At 54.0% G+C, this 18,116-nt stretch overlaps 1 protein-coding gene across 7 annotated transcripts in view; it reads right to left on the bottom strand.

Moving 5' to 3' along the window:
* The window catches only part of XPA (XPA, DNA damage recognition and repair factor), a 37,672-nt gene extending 22,372 nt beyond the window's left edge, over nucleotides 1–15,300 (bottom strand). For 4 of the 7 annotated variants that reach the window (XR_009755295.1, XM_061553936.1, XM_061553939.1 and 1 more), the window contains exon 1: nucleotides 15,082–15,300. Coding sequence is in view for 2 of the 7 variants with exons in the window: in XM_061553938.1 (XP_061409922.1) it covers nucleotides 1,947–1,973 (27 nt within the window). In the remaining 5 variants the exon portion in view is untranslated. Of the gene's footprint in view, nucleotides 1–1,946; nucleotides 2,289–3,361; nucleotides 3,462–15,081 lie in introns of those variants that run through there. The other 3 variants (XM_061553937.1, XM_061553942.1, XM_061553938.1) reach the window with 3 other exon arrangements.
* Between the last annotated feature and the right edge of the window lie 2,816 nt (nucleotides 15,301–18,116).

Here is an 18,116-nt window from a genome sequence, read left to right as displayed (position 1 = left end):
TCGGATCCGGGTGTCACCAGCGCCCCGCGGGTCCCTGGCACGTGGCAGATTTAATGGCCAACCATTGGCATTCCATTATTTTAATATTATTTAACGTAGGCCAAAGCAGCTCCACGCTTACACAAGCAGAGGGCACCTCCTGTGGTGATGGCCTCCAGCCAGTGGTGTATTCCACATGCCTACGGCAAGGGCCAAGGGAATGGCGAGTGGAAGATGGCAGCCTTTGTGGGGAGCGGTGGTGTAGCGGTTAGCGCGCTGCGGGACGAACCTGGTGGCCCGGGTTTGATTCCCGCTCATGGCCAACACCAGTGACGATTATCTGAAGCGGTCGGGCTTCCCTTAGGTCGACTCAGCCTCAAATGCATACCTGGTGCGGTGTGTAAACATCGCCACTAGGGGACAAAAGCGGCCGGGCGTGGTGTTGGCCACCCACCCCCTCGTGTGCCGTGCCAGCCTTCATAGGTGCTCGCTAACAGCACTTGCCCCGACAGTCTGTTAAGACTATGAAGGGGATCTGTCTCTTTATCCATTCTATAAATTCATTCTGTCTGAGTTTTAGAGTCTAAATGTTTGCATGTACAGTATATGTGTAAATACCCATTTTCTATGTATGAGACGGTCCCATCTCAAGAGATTTTCCACGTGAATATGTTTCCATTGTCAATCAAGCGCAACACCTCCCCCCGTCGCGACGTGGACGTTGGGCGGCTTCCCGGGAGCGCACGGGCTCCACGAGTCGCTCCTGCGTCGGCGCGCCGACTCCCACGGGCCCCTCTCGCTCCCAGGTCGCTCCCAGGAGCTGTCAGACTCACAGTGGCGTTGCTCCAAAACAACCGCCCCCCCCCCCCCAACTCTTTGTTGATCATTCAGATCGGAGGTCTGGAGCGCTCGCTATCCCACGGACATGTGTACACAATCGTTTACACAATCGTGTACGCAATCTTCGACACAATCCGCCCCCAACCAGGGGAAATAGCTCTGTCCGAACGGCACGCCTCAGGAATGCATGTCTGCTGGCGATGGGAACGGTCGGTTCCGTGATTCTCCCCAAGACAAAAATTGAAAACACATTTACTTGGGGCGATATTGGACATTTTGGTACAGCACAGGTGTTGCCAAGTGGAGCGCAGTGGTGGTTAGCCAGCGGCCCGAGTTCGAGCCACGGCTTAACGTGAGCGGCAAGGGACATCCGCACCGCTCCGGGACGATGCTCCCCTCCCTCCACCAATGAGTGTCGTGGAGAAGCATGGTGAAACTACACCCATCATGGACACGGCCTTCGCAGCTGATTACATCATCATTATTACGAGAGGCATTTTCAAATTGCGTACAGTTACAATACGTCACGTAATGTTTTTTTACCACGCTATTCTATCGCACGCATCGATACTGTACGTGTGATTTCGTATCAGTCTTGATATTGAGTCCAAATACTATTGCGCTGTCCTACGGGATCGTGGGATTTCCGCGACTGGCTCAGAGCCACCAGCGGAGGTGAAGACCTCTGCATTTGTGCTTGGAGCAGAGAGGCAATTTGAGTTGTCAGTGACTCTCAGGATGTTTGTGCTTCAGCGCAGCCACACGCCTTTATTTAGCTTGGAGGCCATGTGACAGAAGCCTGCTTTGTGGATTGTCAGGGCAGTCGCTTAAAACCCACTGTCGTACTGTACTTCTATGCCCCCCACCCCACGTCCATGTCAGCCTGCACTGACCAGCGCGATGGAGCTTGGCTAAATAACTCCCCCGATGCGTACGCCATGGGCAGCCTACATCCAGCAGTGGACTGACAAAAGCGCTAAAACTTGCACGAACGTCAGCGAGTGAAGTATTCCGTGAATGAAAGTCATATCATAAATTAATTTTACTACAACCATATTGACTACACGAATGAACAAAGGTGATCTTTTTTCCTCCACGTACATTCAAGTTCGCACCACAAAACGTACCCTATGGATGGCGTCTCGCCAGTCCATAGCAGGGTGGAGTGGCTGGCTTGTAATTGGAGACGATTGTCTGAGCAGCACGCAGAGTCACTGGAAACCAAATCAGAGTGCGAATCACCGTCCCTTCCAATACGGCACCCAGCACTTTCGACGCGCGCCCGTCACCCAAACGGGAACCGAAGGCGCCACGGCACAACTCGGAAATACACAGGAAGACAGCGGCCGGCATTTGCCACTCAGCAACCGTGGCGGGAGCACGGCGCCAATGCCTGTGCCAGGCCGGGTGCACTTCGAGGCCACGTGAAGTGTTGGAAGGCTCGCTGAGTGGAGGAGATCACGGGACAGACCCCGGTGCCATGGGTTCACCGACTCAGGGGAGCGCTGTGCCAGCCACCAGCAGGAACGCCGTGCGCTGTCCATTCAAATATCGCACGAGCAAATGCCGTTTAAATAAACACGCAGGTTTTGTTCAGTGAACATCATCATGATGATTTACGACCGATTTTTTTTTGGGTTAGACCACATAATGAGCTGGCCAGGTTTGTATACGACGACCCTCCACCACCCTACACAGGCAAACAAATGAAAGTGGCACGTTTACAAGCGTTTAACTGGCCACTTGTTATTATTGGACTTCCTGGATTTTATTCCGACTTCCTCGTGCTTGTCCCCCAAAGATGCTCGATGCTGTCACAGCTGACGGACTCTGGACAGCAAACACACGAGGGTAACCCACGGCCCTTGCAACGTCTGGCATCATCGCTTACAAAGGAATCCTCAAACTATTATTTACAGCTTGATTCAATTATTTTGCAATCAACTGCACGATCTGTTGTAAACATTACGATCGCTTCTCAACTGCACAAAAACGAAGGAACAATAAAGTGATGGAGGAATGTTACATCTCTTCACGGCATCACGGAAAAGCGGCTCTCTCATCCACTGCGTGGCCACGGGTGGCCAGGGGTGGCCAGGGGTGTCAGGCTTCTCTGGCCAGTGGCGCTGTGGGAGGAGCAGCGCCGGACGCGGCGACGTGAGAGTTAAAGAGTGCACGTCTCGGTTGGAAGTCTTTTATCCTTCCACGATCAATAACATGAGTCACACTTTGTGGACGGTCAATAGTGGTTTGTCCTATAGCACGACTGACGTCCACCGTAGCAACGTGGAATCCCCACTGCTGGCTCAGGGTTGCCAATGGTTTACGAGTGTTGCCCAACGTGTGTTTGAACAAGCAGCTGCTTTCAACTTTTATGACTTTCTTCTGAAGTCACTCTCACGGTATATTTAAAATGACATCAAGCATTCGGGGATTAAACCATTGCACGGAAGAGCACGTCTGTATGTGATAGCACTAAGTAACCCAAATAAGAGTAACATGTGGACTATACTAAAGCCTGCGGGTTCACAACCGTGCCCACCTACTGCTGCCTTCATCACAGGGCTCAGTCCACCTCTGTGCTTGAGAGCATTCGTGATTCCTGCTCACATCAGGGCTGGATAAAGCCCACTCGAGCAACTCTGCAATGGCAAAAGAAAACAATCAGTAAGGTTTTAACAAAACAGAGTGCTCCGGGAGCCTCGTAAATGTTTGTATGTTCAACCTTCAGTGCTTCCCAAGTCAAAGTGCGTCCCTGCTAACAACCCAAGCTGTCGTCTCCTCCGTGATGCTGTGACGGGGCCTAGGGCCCCCCCCCCCTCCCGTAGAACCATTGCGGCCAAAGCGGTACTCATTTTATCGACGCAGGGGAGGATAATAATTGTTTATTAATTTTACTATTATTTATTCCGCTTGTTTATCCAGGAAAGCCATACCAAGTCTAAAAAGAGACTCTTTTGTCAGAGCGTCCTACTCATTTGGGATGTTTGGCCAACACGAAAGTCATCGTGCGTATTTAGCTCCGGGAGGAAATCGGAGAGCCCGCAGGGAACCCGTGCAGAACAGGCGGAGAACATCCACACCCCACACAGAGAGTTGCCAAATAGGAAGACTTTAACGTCTTTAATTCACAAAAAGGACTCTGTTTTGATATTAAAGCCGTACAGCACAGCGGATAGCAGGCTACAGGGGCACAGGAAATTGAACATGCACAAACTGCACCTGAGCTATTCGCAGCTCTGCGTGGCATTTATCGAGCGTGCGGTGTTCGGTACGGATGAGCGGATCCACAATGCCGCTTACAACAGCACTGCGGGGAACGAAACGAATGTCCCGGCTTGCATCAGAGCTCAGAGCCAGCAACAAGCGGGGTCCTGCGTTTGAAAAAAGCGAGCTTCAGCAATCGCAATCGCACCGAGTGGCTTGCTGCACGCACGCACGTTGAACTTCTCCCGCACCGTGCGTAGCCAACCGTGCTCATCGGCGTCGATGGTCTCAGGCCCCCCGTTCTCGAGGAGACCACAAGTATTTTGGAATGTCGTCAAATGTTGGATATGCGATAGCTGGTGCCTTTATTCACGTACTCAGAGGCAGGAAAGGCTGAACTTGTCTTTGATCAATTTCCCCCCACACCCACTAGCAACCTATCACATGACCACCAAATAAAATAATAAGCTATGACAATGAATCAGTCCGCCGTGACATTAGTCATTTTAAAGATGCTAATACACAACGATGCCTTGTACGTGTAAATGTCTTTAACAACGTAGAGAGCTACAAGCAGCACATCGCCGCGTTGTGGGTACACCCCGTGACCGCAGCACAGATGTCGGTATCCTCTCAAGCACCTCCCCGGGGGTGGCCACGTGGGCCGCAGTTGAGCGAAGCGCAACATTTCACAAGGGGACGACGTCGCGCCAACTCGGCCGTGACGCTCGAACCCCCGGCGCAGCGTTCCCCGTGCACAAAGGAACGCCGATGTGAAGGCGTGCGCATCGATCCCCAACGGTTAATGCAAATCCACCTTCACGTTGCACGCTGCCTGCTGCCATTGCGCGACACGCAGGCATGGCTACACGCGGGCAAAGACGCACTTTCTCCGTTTACCAAGTCGACCGTAGCGATACGGTCACAGTTGGCGAGCACGAACCTTCCAAACAGGTTCAGTGAAAGCATCGGGAATGCCCAGTGGAGCACCCTCGGCTTTGCAAGTTGAGTGGAAGCTGCTTCGTGCATCGCAGCCCAACTGCCTGGTCCCAACTCACACCTCTGCATCTCTGCGGCAGATGTGTTGGGACAATCACAGTGGCAATCCCTGCGCCAGATTGCTATAATTTATTGCTGTAATTCATCACAGAAATCAAGCTGCTTCTATTTGCAGCAGAGCAGCTCAGCCTCTGAACGGCTATTACCGGTGATATTGATTTTTCACCATTCCGGTTATTTGATTTGCCACATCCATAAATGTCAATTGCCTGTCAGAACTAAATACTTGTCAGGTCTCAGACACCCATAAATGGTCCAATCATTGTGTAGAAAAGAGGAGACTAAATGACCAATTTATCGCAAAAAGTACGCCTTGTAAAGGCTTCTGTTGTTTCCCAAAAGCAAAGTTCTGCAGCTGCCAATGAAATGGCAATGATCAAAAGCCATCTTGAGATGTTACGATATGAAGTGCTCGATTCTGTACAGCTGATGTTGCTGCAAGAGATGCATTGCTGAACACCACGTGGTGGAGTAAAGTGTGGTGGAGTAAAGTGTGGCGTAGTGGTTAGCTCATTGCGCTATGAACATTGCCACCTAAGTTCAATTCCCAGGCACAGTTAACATTGGTCAGCCACTGCTACGGAGAGAGAACAGTGAACTACAAATCGTGTCCACCATCCGAAACATTCATAGATCCGTTTTGCTATCCTATCACCACTGACCATCTCTGATGTAAGATATCCCAGACCAAAATAAATAAAGGTTATCTATTATGGGATCAGAGCTTCCTGATGTATTTTTTCTCACAGGAAAGAAACGCTATAAAACTGTCCTGCACTGTGGTGCGCTCCATGCCTTATCAGGCTCATCTCTAACCATCTGCACATCTCTTCCATTAGACTTCCTGACAGACGCGTATATTGGGAAGCTACAGCTACACTCAACCGCATAGGGAATTTGCCGACAGTTGCTGTTCCGAGGTTTGGGTGAGGTCGAACAACACAGCAGTACTTTACCATCCAATAGACATTAGAGGGGGATGTCTTCGATTTGAATGAACGTCTGTTAATATTTGAAGGCTGTGCAACGAGCATGTTTGTCAAGCACACACGACGCCTCAGCATCAATCAATATAATCCACAAGGCGTTATGAACCTATATTGAGTTGGGTGGTCATCACAATTACTAGTCTATGATCACAATTCTCGTAATCGAGCATTATTCAAAACGGGATCCGAATCGTGGAGTCTTGGGAGGGCCCGTGGGGAATGGCTGGCCTCATGGGATTACTTAGGAAACATGGCCGATGATTCTGCAAAGCGAACATTTCAAAGGCGTGTCTGGTCGAGACAACTGCAACTGCCGGTATTGCCGATGCCTCGTGTGCAGAAGAAGTGGCCTGACTCCAGGCACCATGGGCCCGGATGGCCTAGTCGAGGCTTATGCTATACAATACGTGGAACAAATGGGTGTATGACCTCGCACATACACAGGGCAGCCGGCTTCTAAGCCCAACAAGAGCTCCAAACAAGGCCCCGTGGCCATCCCGAGGCCACTCGTTGGACAACCAGAACAGAACGAATGCAGGGCATACCAATGCCACTTAAAACTAACATTTGGAGCACTGGAACCACCAGGTCCGCCACCGGGACCTCTGGTTTAATACCACGAGGCCACTGGGTCAAATACGACTCAGACCGTCGAAACCACCAGGACTTCACCTGGACCACAGGAATTATCAACAGGACCACCAGGACTAACACCAAGTCTGCTGGGACTATCATATAACTGGATACTCACTCACATCTATACACACACACACTCCCTTATTCATGTACACTATAAAGACAAAGACCCCATGTATAGCCTTTACACACTGTTGGGAAAGTGCTGTTAGTGAGCACATATGAAGGGGTTTGGTGGCCAACACCACATCCAGCTGGCATCATCACCCCGGTGTTGATGTAAACACACCGCACCAGGTACTAATTTAAGGCTGAGTAGACCTAGGGAAGTCCCATGATCGGTATATATAACTGCCACTGTTATTGGTCATGAGCAGGACTGGAACATGTCGCCAGGTTTTTGGCACAGTGCACTAACCACTGCACTACCACTCCCCACTCGATTAAATATATTTATATACAAATACACGTACAAAGATCCTACATATAGCCTTTAGCTACCTGTTGGGCAAGTGCCGTTAGCGAGCACCTATATACACCCACGTATACACGCACACATATGCACAGATGCTCCACTCGTGCGTGTAGATTTGAACGCGTGAATCGCTACGGAAGGATCACAATTCCACCAGGAGTTGCCCAGAGTGAGATCGTAGGATGGGACCACGATACCTGCGCGCATCGCCCAGTGCCACAATCTACAAACCACGACTCGTGGTGGGGGCTGGGGTCAGGATGTCAGATCCTAGGCTGCCTCGCGTTGGTGAGAAGTGATGGCAGAGATAAGGAGAACATGAAGCCCCATTGCCACTCTTATCGGGAGCGGGGTGCTCAGCTGCATTAGCAATGCCATGCAATGGACTCCTATTTGATGCGGAGTGGTGGCAGAGTGGTTAACACACTGCGCTTCGAATTCGGCAACCCAAGTCCCTGGCCTCCCCTACGTCGACTCAACCTTTTTGCGGTGTGTAAAGCATCAGCACTGGGGGGCCAAAGGTGGCCGGGCGTGGTGTTGGCCACCCACCTCCTCGTGTGCCGTGCTGGCTTCCATAGGTGCAACTCGCTAACAGCACTTGCCCCAACAGTCTGTTAAAGGCTATGTCGGGGATCTTTGTTTTATTTCATAAAGGTTCTTTCCATTTTGTCTTATGCCACATTCACTAACAAAAGTCTCAACCTGGATTGATTGCAACGGTATTTTTACGGAGTGGCAAAAGGTCTCAAATTTCATCATGGAACCCCCATTGCCAGTATCAAAATATAAGAATAGGTTTTACCCTTTCTGGCAAAACCTATTCTTATATTTTGGTTACGGCAAAGGAGGCCTCATGATGTAGATGCTCACCCCGAGCTCTCAATGTCCTAACAGTGGCGTTGTCTTTGTACTGTTCGCCTTTTGGCATCCTCTGGTCTAACGCTGTTTGAGACGAGGCTCTAAAGAAAGCCGTCTCTGGTGTGGACCAATCAGTTTCAAGGACAATGCATATACTACCAGAGCATGTTTTATGATTGCATGTTCACCACCAGTATATGTGGTTAATGCAGACTGATTCCTTGATAAAGGTTTCTGTTTGGTGTTTTAACATCTTAACACAGCTGACATGGTCCTAAATGTGTTGCCTCTGAACACTTCTATGTGCACAGATGACGACTTTCTTGAACCAAACTAAATCAACGCTCTTTATTTTTGCCTTCAAAACAAACAAACAAACCCTGTTAAAATGTACCAAAAAGTCAAAGCATGAGTGAGTACTCTATTACTATTCGAGTGCACAATGCCAGCAGCAGAATAATGCCCCCAGCAGCAGCAGCAGCTGCAGCAGCAGCACCAGCAGCAGCAGCAGGAGCACCAGCAGCAGCAGCAGCAGCTGCAGCAGCACCAGCAGCAGCAGCACCAGCAGCAACAGCTGCAGCAGCAGCAGCTGCAGCAAGATTCCAATGTCGATGTCTGCTGGCCACGAAGAGAGGGCTTCACCAGAGAGTGTGTCGAAGGAGAGCGCCCAGCACTAATCCCGCAGGTGGGTTACTCCGACAATCAGCACTGATCGTCAAGGGTGGGGACTGGCATGAGTCAATTGTTCAGGTTCACAGACACTTTTGTGCTATTCTAATTAAACCCAGAATATGGCGATAACGCAAGTGCTTTGCTAGGTAACACGGAGTGTTTCAGCTGTATAGGGCAGTGACTGTGGAGTCTTCAGACAACAAGCGGCAGGTCCCGCATCGTCACAGCAGGGGCGCAAGATTTTAAAGCGCGGATATTACGAGTTTTTGGCTGTACAAATTCGATCTGCCAAAGAAATTGAAGATTATAGGAGCGGGGAACGTGAATTACCATTCTAATAATCCCGGAAGCGCTGGGCAGAGCTGGGCATTTGGCAGCAGCAGTGAGCAGCAGCGGGAAGCACCGGGCAGCAGCAGCAGCAGCAGCTCATTGTGCACTTCCACAGCTCCAGAGTTCCATTCGCTTTGCACTTGCCCGTGTTGCTGCCCCGTGACATTGCTGGCAATACGCACCTCGTGGAACTGTGTGCGAGGGTTTGTGTTACAGCCTTGTACGCAGCTTGTGTCATGCACTCACATGTACGTGCCATTCAGGATACATACACAAGCAGTGCGCTGGCGAGATGTTAACTCCATTGCCTGCTATACGGGAGGTCGTGGGTTCGATCCCAACCCCGACGCCTGCTGCTGCTGCTGTATATTTGGAGTTTGCGTGTCTCTCTCTCTCCCCGTGGTCGCATGGATTTTTCTCCGGTTGCTTGGTTTCCCCCCCCCCCCTCCACATTTAGACTCGTGTGTTAAAAGCATTTGGCTGCTATACATTTCTACACGATGATAAGCCACTTCGTTGAGCAATCATTTGTGAAAGCCAGGTCGCTTCTAAAACAAGGGGCTACACAGACCAGTGGATCGTACCTCGTCAAACACAACAATCTGTTGGAGTTTAGAGTGCCGCTCCACGCGCTCTGCTCCACGATAAATATATACATTTGACAATATAAGATCCACCGATAATTGTATCGGTCCACATTGTATCGTGCCGTTATTTGGCGATTGCTGTGGCACACACCGCCTTCGTCTGGAGCGTTATCGTCGTTCTCAACACCCTCCTGATTGACCCATGTCGTCATTATTGAAGTCGCGTGCCACTGGCAGCATTGTCAACGTTACAGATCGTGAAGTTGCAATCATTTGAACAATTCTGTCCGGCTCGTGTGTGTGTGTTTTACACAGCTGCTGAGCTCAGGCCCAGAAGGTTAATCGGCAAGCAACAAACAGCACCCTTATCAAAATACAGTAGTAAAAGATGAGAGTTGTGAAGATCGTGTCTTGAGCGGAGCAAGGTTATCAAGGAGCTGGGAGAGAACGGCGGTGGGTGAGTGTTGTTGTTGTGACCTGCAGTGTGGTGAGTGGGTGAGTGTGTTGTTGTGACCTGCAGTGTGGTGAGTGGGTGAGTGTGTTGTTGTGACCTGCAGTGTGGTGAGTGGGTGAGTGTTGTTGAGACCTGCAGTGTGGTGAGTGGGTGAGTGTGTTGTTGTGACCTGCAGTGTGGTGAGTGGGTGAGTGTGTTGTTGTGACCTGCAGTGTGGTGAGTGGGTGAGTGTTGTTGTGACCTGCAGTGTGGTGAGTGGGTGAGTGTTGTTGAGACCTGCAGTGTGGTGAGTGGGTGAGTGTTGTTGAGACCTGCAGTGTGGTGAGTGGGTGAGTGTTGTTGAGACCTGCAGTGTGGTGAGTGGGTGAGTGTGTTGTTGTGACCTGCAGTGTGGTGAGTGGATGAGTGAGTTGGTGTGACCTGCAGTGTGGTGAGTGGGTGAGTGTGTTGATGTGACCTGCAGTGTGGTGAGTGGGTGAGTGAGTTGTTGTGACCTGCAGTGTGGTGAGTGGGTGAGAGTGTTGTTGAGACCTGCAGTGTGGTGAGTGGGTGAGTGTGTTGTTGTGACCTGCAGTGTGGTGAGTGGATGAGTGAGTTGGTGTGACCTGCAGTGTGGTGAGTGGCTGAGTGTGTTGATGTGACCTGCAGTGTGGTGAGTGGGTGAGTGAGTTGTTGTGACCTGCAGTGTGGTGAGTGGATGAGTGTGTTGATGTGACCTGCAGTGTGGTGAGTGGGTGAGTGTGTTGATGTGACCTACAGTGTGGTGAGTGAGTGAGTGTGTTGTTGAGACCTGCAGTGTGGTGAGTGGGTGAGTGTGTTGATGTGACCTGCAGTGTGGTGAGTGGGTGAGTGTGTTGTTGTGACTTGCAGTGTGGTGAGTGGGTGAGTGTGTTGGTGTGACCTGCGGTGTGGTGGGTGGGTGAGTGTGTGGTGAGTGAGTGGATGAGTGTGTTGATGTGACCTGCAGTGTTGTGAGTGGGTGAGTCGTGTTGTTGTGACCTGCAGTGTGGTGAGTGGGTGAGTGTGTTGTTGTGACTTGCAGTGTGGTGAGTGGGTGAGTGTTGTTGTGACTTGCAGTGTGGTGAGTGGGTGAGTGTTGTTGTGACCTGCAGTGTGGTGAGTGGGTGAGTGTGTTGTTGTGACTTGCAGTGTGGTGAGTGGGTGAGTGTGTTGTTGAGACCTGCAGTGTGGTGAGTGGGTGAGTGTGTTGTTGTGACCTGCAGTGTGGTGAGTGGGTGAGTGTGTTGTTGTGACCTGCAGTGTGGTGAGTGGGTGAGTGTGTTGTTGTGACTTGCAGTGTGGTGAGTGGGTGTGTTGTTGTGACTTGCAGTGTGGTGAGTGGGTGAGTGTTGTTGTGACCTGCAGTGTGGTGAGTGGGTGAGTGTGTTGTTGAGACCTGCAGTGTGGTGAGTGGGTGAGTGTTGTTGTGACCTGCAGTGTGGTGAGTGGGTGAGTGTTGTTGTGACTTGCAGTGTGGTGAGTGGGTGAGTGTGTTGTTGTGACTTGCAGTGTGGTGAGTGGGTGAGTGTGTTGTTGAGACCTGCAGTGTGGTGAGTGGGTGAGTGTTGTTGTGACCTGCAGTGTGGTGAGTGGGTGAGTGTGTTGTTGTGACTTGCAGTGTGGTGAGTGGGTGAGTGTTGTTGTGACCTGCAGTGTGGTGAGTGGGTGAGTGTGTTGTTGTGACCTGCAGTGTGGTGAGTGAGTGAGTGTGTTGTTGAGACCTGCAGTGTGGTGAGTGGGTGAGTGAGTGTTGATGTGACCTGCAGTGTGGTGAGTGGGTGTTTAGTTGTGAGCTGCAGTGTGGTGAGTGAGTGGGTGGGTTGCTGTTGTGAGCTGCAGTGTGGTGAGTGGGTGAGTGTTGTTGTGACTTGTAGTGTGGTGAGTGGGTGAGTGAGTGTTGTTGATACCTGCAGTGTGGTGAGTGGGTGAGTAGTGAGTGTTGATGTGACCTGCAGTGTGGTGAGTGGGTGAGTCTGTTGTTGTGACCTGCAGTGTGGAGAGTGGGTGAGTGTGTTGTTGTGACTTGCAGTGTGGTGAGTGGGTGAGTGTGTTGATGTGACCTGCAGTGTGGAGAGTGGGTGAGTGTGTTGTTGTGACTTGCAGTGTGGTGAGTGGGTGAGTGTTGATGTGACCTGCAGTGTGGAGAGTGGGTGAGTGTGTTGTTGTGACTTGCAGTGTGGTGAGTGGGTGAGTGAGTGTTGCTGTGACCTGCAGTGTGGTGAGTGGGTGAGTGTGTTGATGTGACCTGCAGTGTGGTGAGTGGGTGAGTGTGTTGTTGTGACTGCAGTGTGGTGACGTGGGTGAGTTTGTTGTGAGCTGCAGGTGGTGAGTGGGTAGTGGAGTGTTGTGTGACCTGCAGTGTGGTGATGTGGGTGAGTGAGTGTTGATGTGACCTGCAGTGTGGTGAGTGGGTGTGTTGTTGAGACCTGCAGTGTGGTGAGTGGGTGAGTGAGTTGTTGTGACTTGCAGTGTGGTGAGTGGGTGAGTGAGTGTTGATGTGACCTGCAGTGTGGTGAGTGGGTGAGTGAGTGTTGATGTGACCTGCAGTGTGGTGAGTGGGTGAGTGAGTGTTGATGTGACCTGGCAGTGTGGTGAGTGGGTGAGTGAGTGTTGATGTGACCTGCAGTGTGGTGAGTGGGGTGAGTGAGTGTTGATGTGACATGCAGTGTGGTGAGTGGGTGAGTGAGTGTTGATGTGACTGCAGTGTGGTGAGTGGGGTGAGTGAGTGTTGACTCGTGGAACCTGCAGTGTGGTGATGTGGGTGAGTGACGTGTTGATGTGACCTGCAGTGTGGTGAGTGGGTGAGTGAGTGTTTGAAGTGTGACACTGCAGTTGTGGTGAGTGGGTGATGGAGTGTTGATGTGACCTGCAGTGTGGTGAGTGGGTGAGTGAGTGTTGATGTGACCTGCAGTGTGGTGAGTGGGTGAGTGAGTGTTGATGTGACTTGCAGTGTGGTGAGTGGGTGAGTGAGTGTTGATGTGACCTGCAGTGTGGTGAGTGGGTGAGTGAGTGTTGATGTGACCTGCAGTGTGGTGAGTGGGTGAGTGAGTGTTGATGTGACCTGCAGTGTGGTGAGTGGGTGAGTGAGTGTTGATGTGACCTGCAGTGTGGTGAGTGGGTGAGTGAGTGTTGAATGTGACCTGCAGTGTGGTGGTGGGTGAGTGAGTGTTGATGTGACCTTCAGTGTGGTGAGTGGTGAGTGAGTGTGGATGTGACTGCAGTGTGGTGAGTGGGTGAGTGAGTGTTGATGTGACCTGCAGTGTGGTTGAGTGGGGTGGAGTGAGTGTTGATGTGACCTGCAGTGTGGTGAGTGGGTGAGTGAGTGTTGATGTGACCTGCAGTGTGGTGAGTGGGTGAGTGAGTGTTGATGTGACCTGCAGTGTGGTGAGTGGGGTGAGTGAGTGTTGATGTGACCTGCAGTGTGGTGAGTGGGTGAGTGAGTGTTGATGTGACCTGCAGTGTGGTGAGTGGGTGAGTGAGTGTTGATGTGACCTGCAGTGTGGTGAGTGGGTGAGTGAGTGTTGATGTGAGCTGCAGTGTGGTGAGTGGGTGAGTGAGTGTTGATGTGACTTGCAGTGTGGTGAGTGGGTGAGTGAGTGTTGATGTGACCTGCAGTGTGGTGAGTGGGTGAGTGAGTGTTGATGTGACCTGCAGTGTGGTGAGTGGGTGAGTGAGTGTTGATGTGACCTGCAGTGTGGTGAGTGGGTGAGTGAGTGTGATGTGACCTGCAGTGTGGTGAGTGGGTGAGTGAGTGTTGATGTGACCTGCAGTGTGGTGAGTGGGTGAGTGAGTGTTGATGTGACCTGCAGTGTGGTGAGTGGGTGAGTGAGTGTTGATGTGACCTGCAGTGTGGTGAGTGGGTGAGTGAGTGTTGATGTGACCTGCAGTGTGGTGAGTGGGTGAGTGAGTGTTGATGTGACCTTGCAGTGTGGTGAGTGGGTGAGTGAGTGTTTGATGTGACCTGCAGTGTGGTGAGTGGGTGAGTGAGTGTTGATGTGACAGTGGTGGTGAGTGGGTGAGTGATGTGATGTGACCTGCAGTGTGGTGAGTGGGTGAGTGAGTGTTGATGTGACTGCAGTGTTGTGTGAGTGGGTGAGTGAGTGTTGATGTGACCTGCAGTGTGGTGAGTGGGTGAGTTGAGTGTGATGTGACCTGCATTGTGGTGGAAGTGGGTGAGTGAGTGTTGATTGTGACCTGAAGTGTGGTTGAGTGGGTGCGTGAAGTGTTGATGTGACCTGCAGTGTGGTGAGGTGGTGAGTGATGTGTGAGGTGGCAGTTGGTGAGTGGGTGAGGTGAGTTTGATGTGACCTGCAGTGTGGTGAGTGGAGGTGAGTGAGGTGTTGATGTGCACCTGCAAGTGTGGGGTGAGTGGGTGATGGTGAGTGTGATGTGACCTGACAGTGTGGTGAGGGGTGAGTGAGTGTTTGATGGTGAGCCTTGCAGTGTGGTGAGTGGGTGAGTGAGTGTTGATGTGACCTGCAGTGTGGTGATTTGATTACCTAACTGCAGTTTAGTAACTTTAAAGCACGGAGTTGTATCGGTAGTGGGTGTACGGCAAAGCACAAAGCAAATGAAATAAAAATGCGAAATAAAGATGTGCAAAAGTTCATGGGAAACTAATATATAAGAATATCTATCTAATAATAAACGAATATCGCGACAGTCGTTACATTGTGCACACAAACACAGGAGTTGTATCGATTACTGACGCGGTTTAAACATCGATTCCAACGCGCACATTACTCGCGATTCCGAATCGACACGTCCCGAATCTCGCGTCATCGCGACGCCACTTGCGCCTGCAACTTCGCTCAGCCCTCGCCGCCGCCGCCGCCGCCGCGTGTTTAACGTGGCGATGGACGTGTGAGTAGTAAACTCGCATCGCAGCGGGCGAGGGAGATCGATTTGAACCGAATCGAGCAATCAGGAATCGATACTGGAAACTCAGGGCGACCGCGGTATCGCAAGGCGTCACCCCCCCCCCCCAGCGCGTACCTTGCTCTCTCTCTCTCTGTGTCTCTCTCTCTCTGTGTGTCTCTCTGTGTGTCTCTCTCTGTGTCTCCCCCTCCCCTCTCGCTCTCCCCGCCGAGGGGTTCACGGCGAAGGTGGCGGGACGCCGCGCGAGAGACGCCGAGAGGCCGGGGGGGAGGAGGAGGAGGAGGCTGGGGGGGAGGAGGAGGTCCCGGGCACACGCGGAGCGAGTAACAGAAGCCGCCTTCCCGGCGGACGAGACCATTCGAGCAGCGCCGAGTGGGGGGGGGGGGTGGAGCCGAGTGGGGGGTGGCGCCGAGTGGGGGGTGGCGCCGAGTGGGGGGGGGGTGGAGCCGAGTGGGGGGGGGGTGGAACCGAGTGGGGGGTGGCGCCGAGTGGGGGGGGGTGGAGCCGAGTGGGGGGGGGGGTGGAGCAGAGTGGGGGGTGGCGCGAGTGGGGGGGGGGGCCGAGTGGGGGGGGGGGGTGGAGCCGAGTGGGGGGGGGGTGGAGCCGAGTGGGGGGGGGGTGGTGGAGCCGAGTGGGGGGTGGTGCCGAGTGGGGGGGGGGGGCCGAGTGGGGGGGGGCCGAGTGGGGGGGGGGGGCGAGTGGGGGGGGGGGTGGAGCCGAGTGGGGGGGGGGTGGAGCCGAGTGGGGGGGTGGCGCCGAGTGGGGGGTGGCGCCGAGTGGGGGGGGGCCGAGTGGGGGGGGGGGCCGAGTGGGGGGGGGGGTGGAGCCGAGTGGGGGGGGGGGGGTGGAGCGAGTGGGGGGGTGGCGCCGAGTGGGGGGTGGCGCGAGTGGGGGGGGGGGCCGAGTGGGGGGGGGGGCCGAGTGGGGGGGGGTGGAGCCGAGTGGGGGGGGGGTGGAGCCGAGGGGGGGTGGCGCCGAGTGGGGGGTGGCGCCGAGTGGGGGGGGGGGGGGTGGAGCCGAGTGGGGGGGGGGGGGTGGAACCGAGTGGGGGGTGGCGCCGAGTGGGGGGGGGGTGGAGCCGAGTGGGGGGGGGGTGGAGCCGAGTGGGGGGTGGCGCCGAGTGGGGGGGGGGCCGAGTGGGGGGGGGGGTGGAGCCGAGTGGGGGGTGGCGCCGAGTGGGGGGTGGAGCCGAGTGGGGGGGGGGGGTGGAGCCGAGTGGGGGGGGGGGTGGAGCCGAGTGGGGGGTGGCGCGGGGGTGGCGCCGAGTGGGGGGGGGGGTGGAGCCGAGTGGGGTGAGGCGCCGAGTGGGGGGGGGGGGGTGGAGCCGAGTGGGGGGGGGGGGTGGAGCCGAGTGGGGGGTGGCGCCGAGTGGGGGGGGGGCCGAGTGGGGGGGGGGGTGGAGCCGAGTGGGGGGGGGGTGGAGCCGAGTGGGGGGGGGTGGAGCCGAGTGGGGGGGGGGGTGGAGCCGAGTGGGGGGTGGTGCCGAGTGGGGGGGGGGGCCAAGTGGGGGGGGGGGGGTGGAGCCGAGTGGGGGGGTGGAGCCGAGTGGGGGGGGGGCGAGTGGGGGGGTGGAGCCGAGTGGGGGGTGGTTGGGCGTGTGTGGAGCGTGGACTCTACCAACTCTCTGTCAGCCCCGTCGTAGGGTACGACGAGCACGACACGTCCACAGTGGCACCACGTGGGCTGGTTGCACGAGAAGGGAGCGGGCAGGCGGAGCTACGAGTTGGTCTGCGGCCGCACCTGCGGCACTGAAACAATGCTGCCTGCTGCTACCTGCTGCTGCTGCTGCCTGCTGCTGCTGCTGCCTGCTGCTTCTGCTGCTGCCTGCTTCTGCTGCCTGCTTCTGCTGCTGCTACCTGCTGCTGCTGCCTGCTGCTGCTGCTGCCGCCTGCTGCTGCCGCCTGCTGCTGCTGCCTGCTGCTGTTGCTGCCTGCTGCTGCCTGCTGCTGCCTGCTGCTACCTGCTGCTACCTGCTGCTGCTGCCTGCTGCTGCCTGCTGCTGTTGCTGCTGCTGCACGTGTTTGACCGCGCGCTCTTCACCTGCAACACGTCACTCAACAGGCCACGTGAGCCTCTCTCGAGCTCCCGCGCCTTTCCCTTCAGGCCACGCCCATTTATATCTAGGCCCCACCCCCTTCCGCCCGACGTGCGGGGAGGGGCTCCTCTGGTTGGGGGGGGGTCGGTGGAGTGGAAGGTGGTGGGGGGGGGAGCAGCAGGGAGGTCGTGGTGGGTGGGAGGTCGGTGGGGAGGTTGTGGTGGGGGGGGGGGGGTCAATGGGGTTGGTCAGGGGGGGTGAGGGTTTTACAAGGGTCAAAGTCCATGTTGGAGCAGCAATAGCATCATAACAGATGACATTGTCGTGAGAATGAATATTGCATTATGTACTACTGTATGTTGAACTTCTTTCGTACCCTACATAGCCAACCGTGCTAATCGGAGGTGTGATATTGCACCTCCTTCCCCGACCTGTCCATCCACGTTAAATAAATATAAAACATGTAGCGTCGTTTTACACGTTTCTACACATCACATCGGCCACGCGGCCTTCTGAAAGCGTCATGATTGCTTTAGGAGCGTTAGTTTCAAAACAACTCCCGACCGGTTTCAACATGCGGCCACTCATCAGCTGAAGTCAGCCTCGCTTGGACTAATGCCAGTGACCTGTCAGATGTTGATAGGCAAGGGCCTTCGCTCTGAGATATGGGTCCACACTCGAAGCAAGACTCTATCATACAAAATGATAAATAGTGCTGCTATATTCTCCGCAGAGACGTTAATGATTGTATTGTGTCACTGTTTTTGCACGTGTTTACCCAGAGAAGCCTCACTGAGTCTCGAGACTTTATCAGGAGGGTCCTGCCAGGTGTTGGACGAGTAAGCGACGTGCAGGGCAAACCTCTACAACTGTTGCACCTCCAAGGACGGGTGTATTGCAATACATCTGAAACTTGCAAGCGAAAAGCAGAGCGCGACGTGATATATTCATTGCATCAATGCGTGTGCAGTTTGTAAGGGGCGCGGTGACACAGACCTATTGCATGTAAAGGTTAAAATCCCTTGTTCATCACGACGTCCTTTTTACTTCGATGTCTCAACAGCGTGACGGAGACCACGTGACGTCAGGGTTCTGCCTTTGTGGTGAGGGTTGTGAG

This window comes from Lethenteron reissneri, chromosome 18 (assembly GCF_015708825.2).
Source record: "Lethenteron reissneri isolate LAM-NWPU_2019-01 chromosome 18, ASM1570882v1, whole genome shotgun sequence".
In the NCBI taxonomy this organism is placed as follows: Eukaryota; Metazoa; Chordata; class Hyperoartia; order Petromyzontiformes; family Petromyzontidae; genus Lethenteron; species Lethenteron reissneri.
Note: the sequence above shows the minus strand (reverse complement) of the source record. Positions and strands in the feature narration are given on the sequence as shown.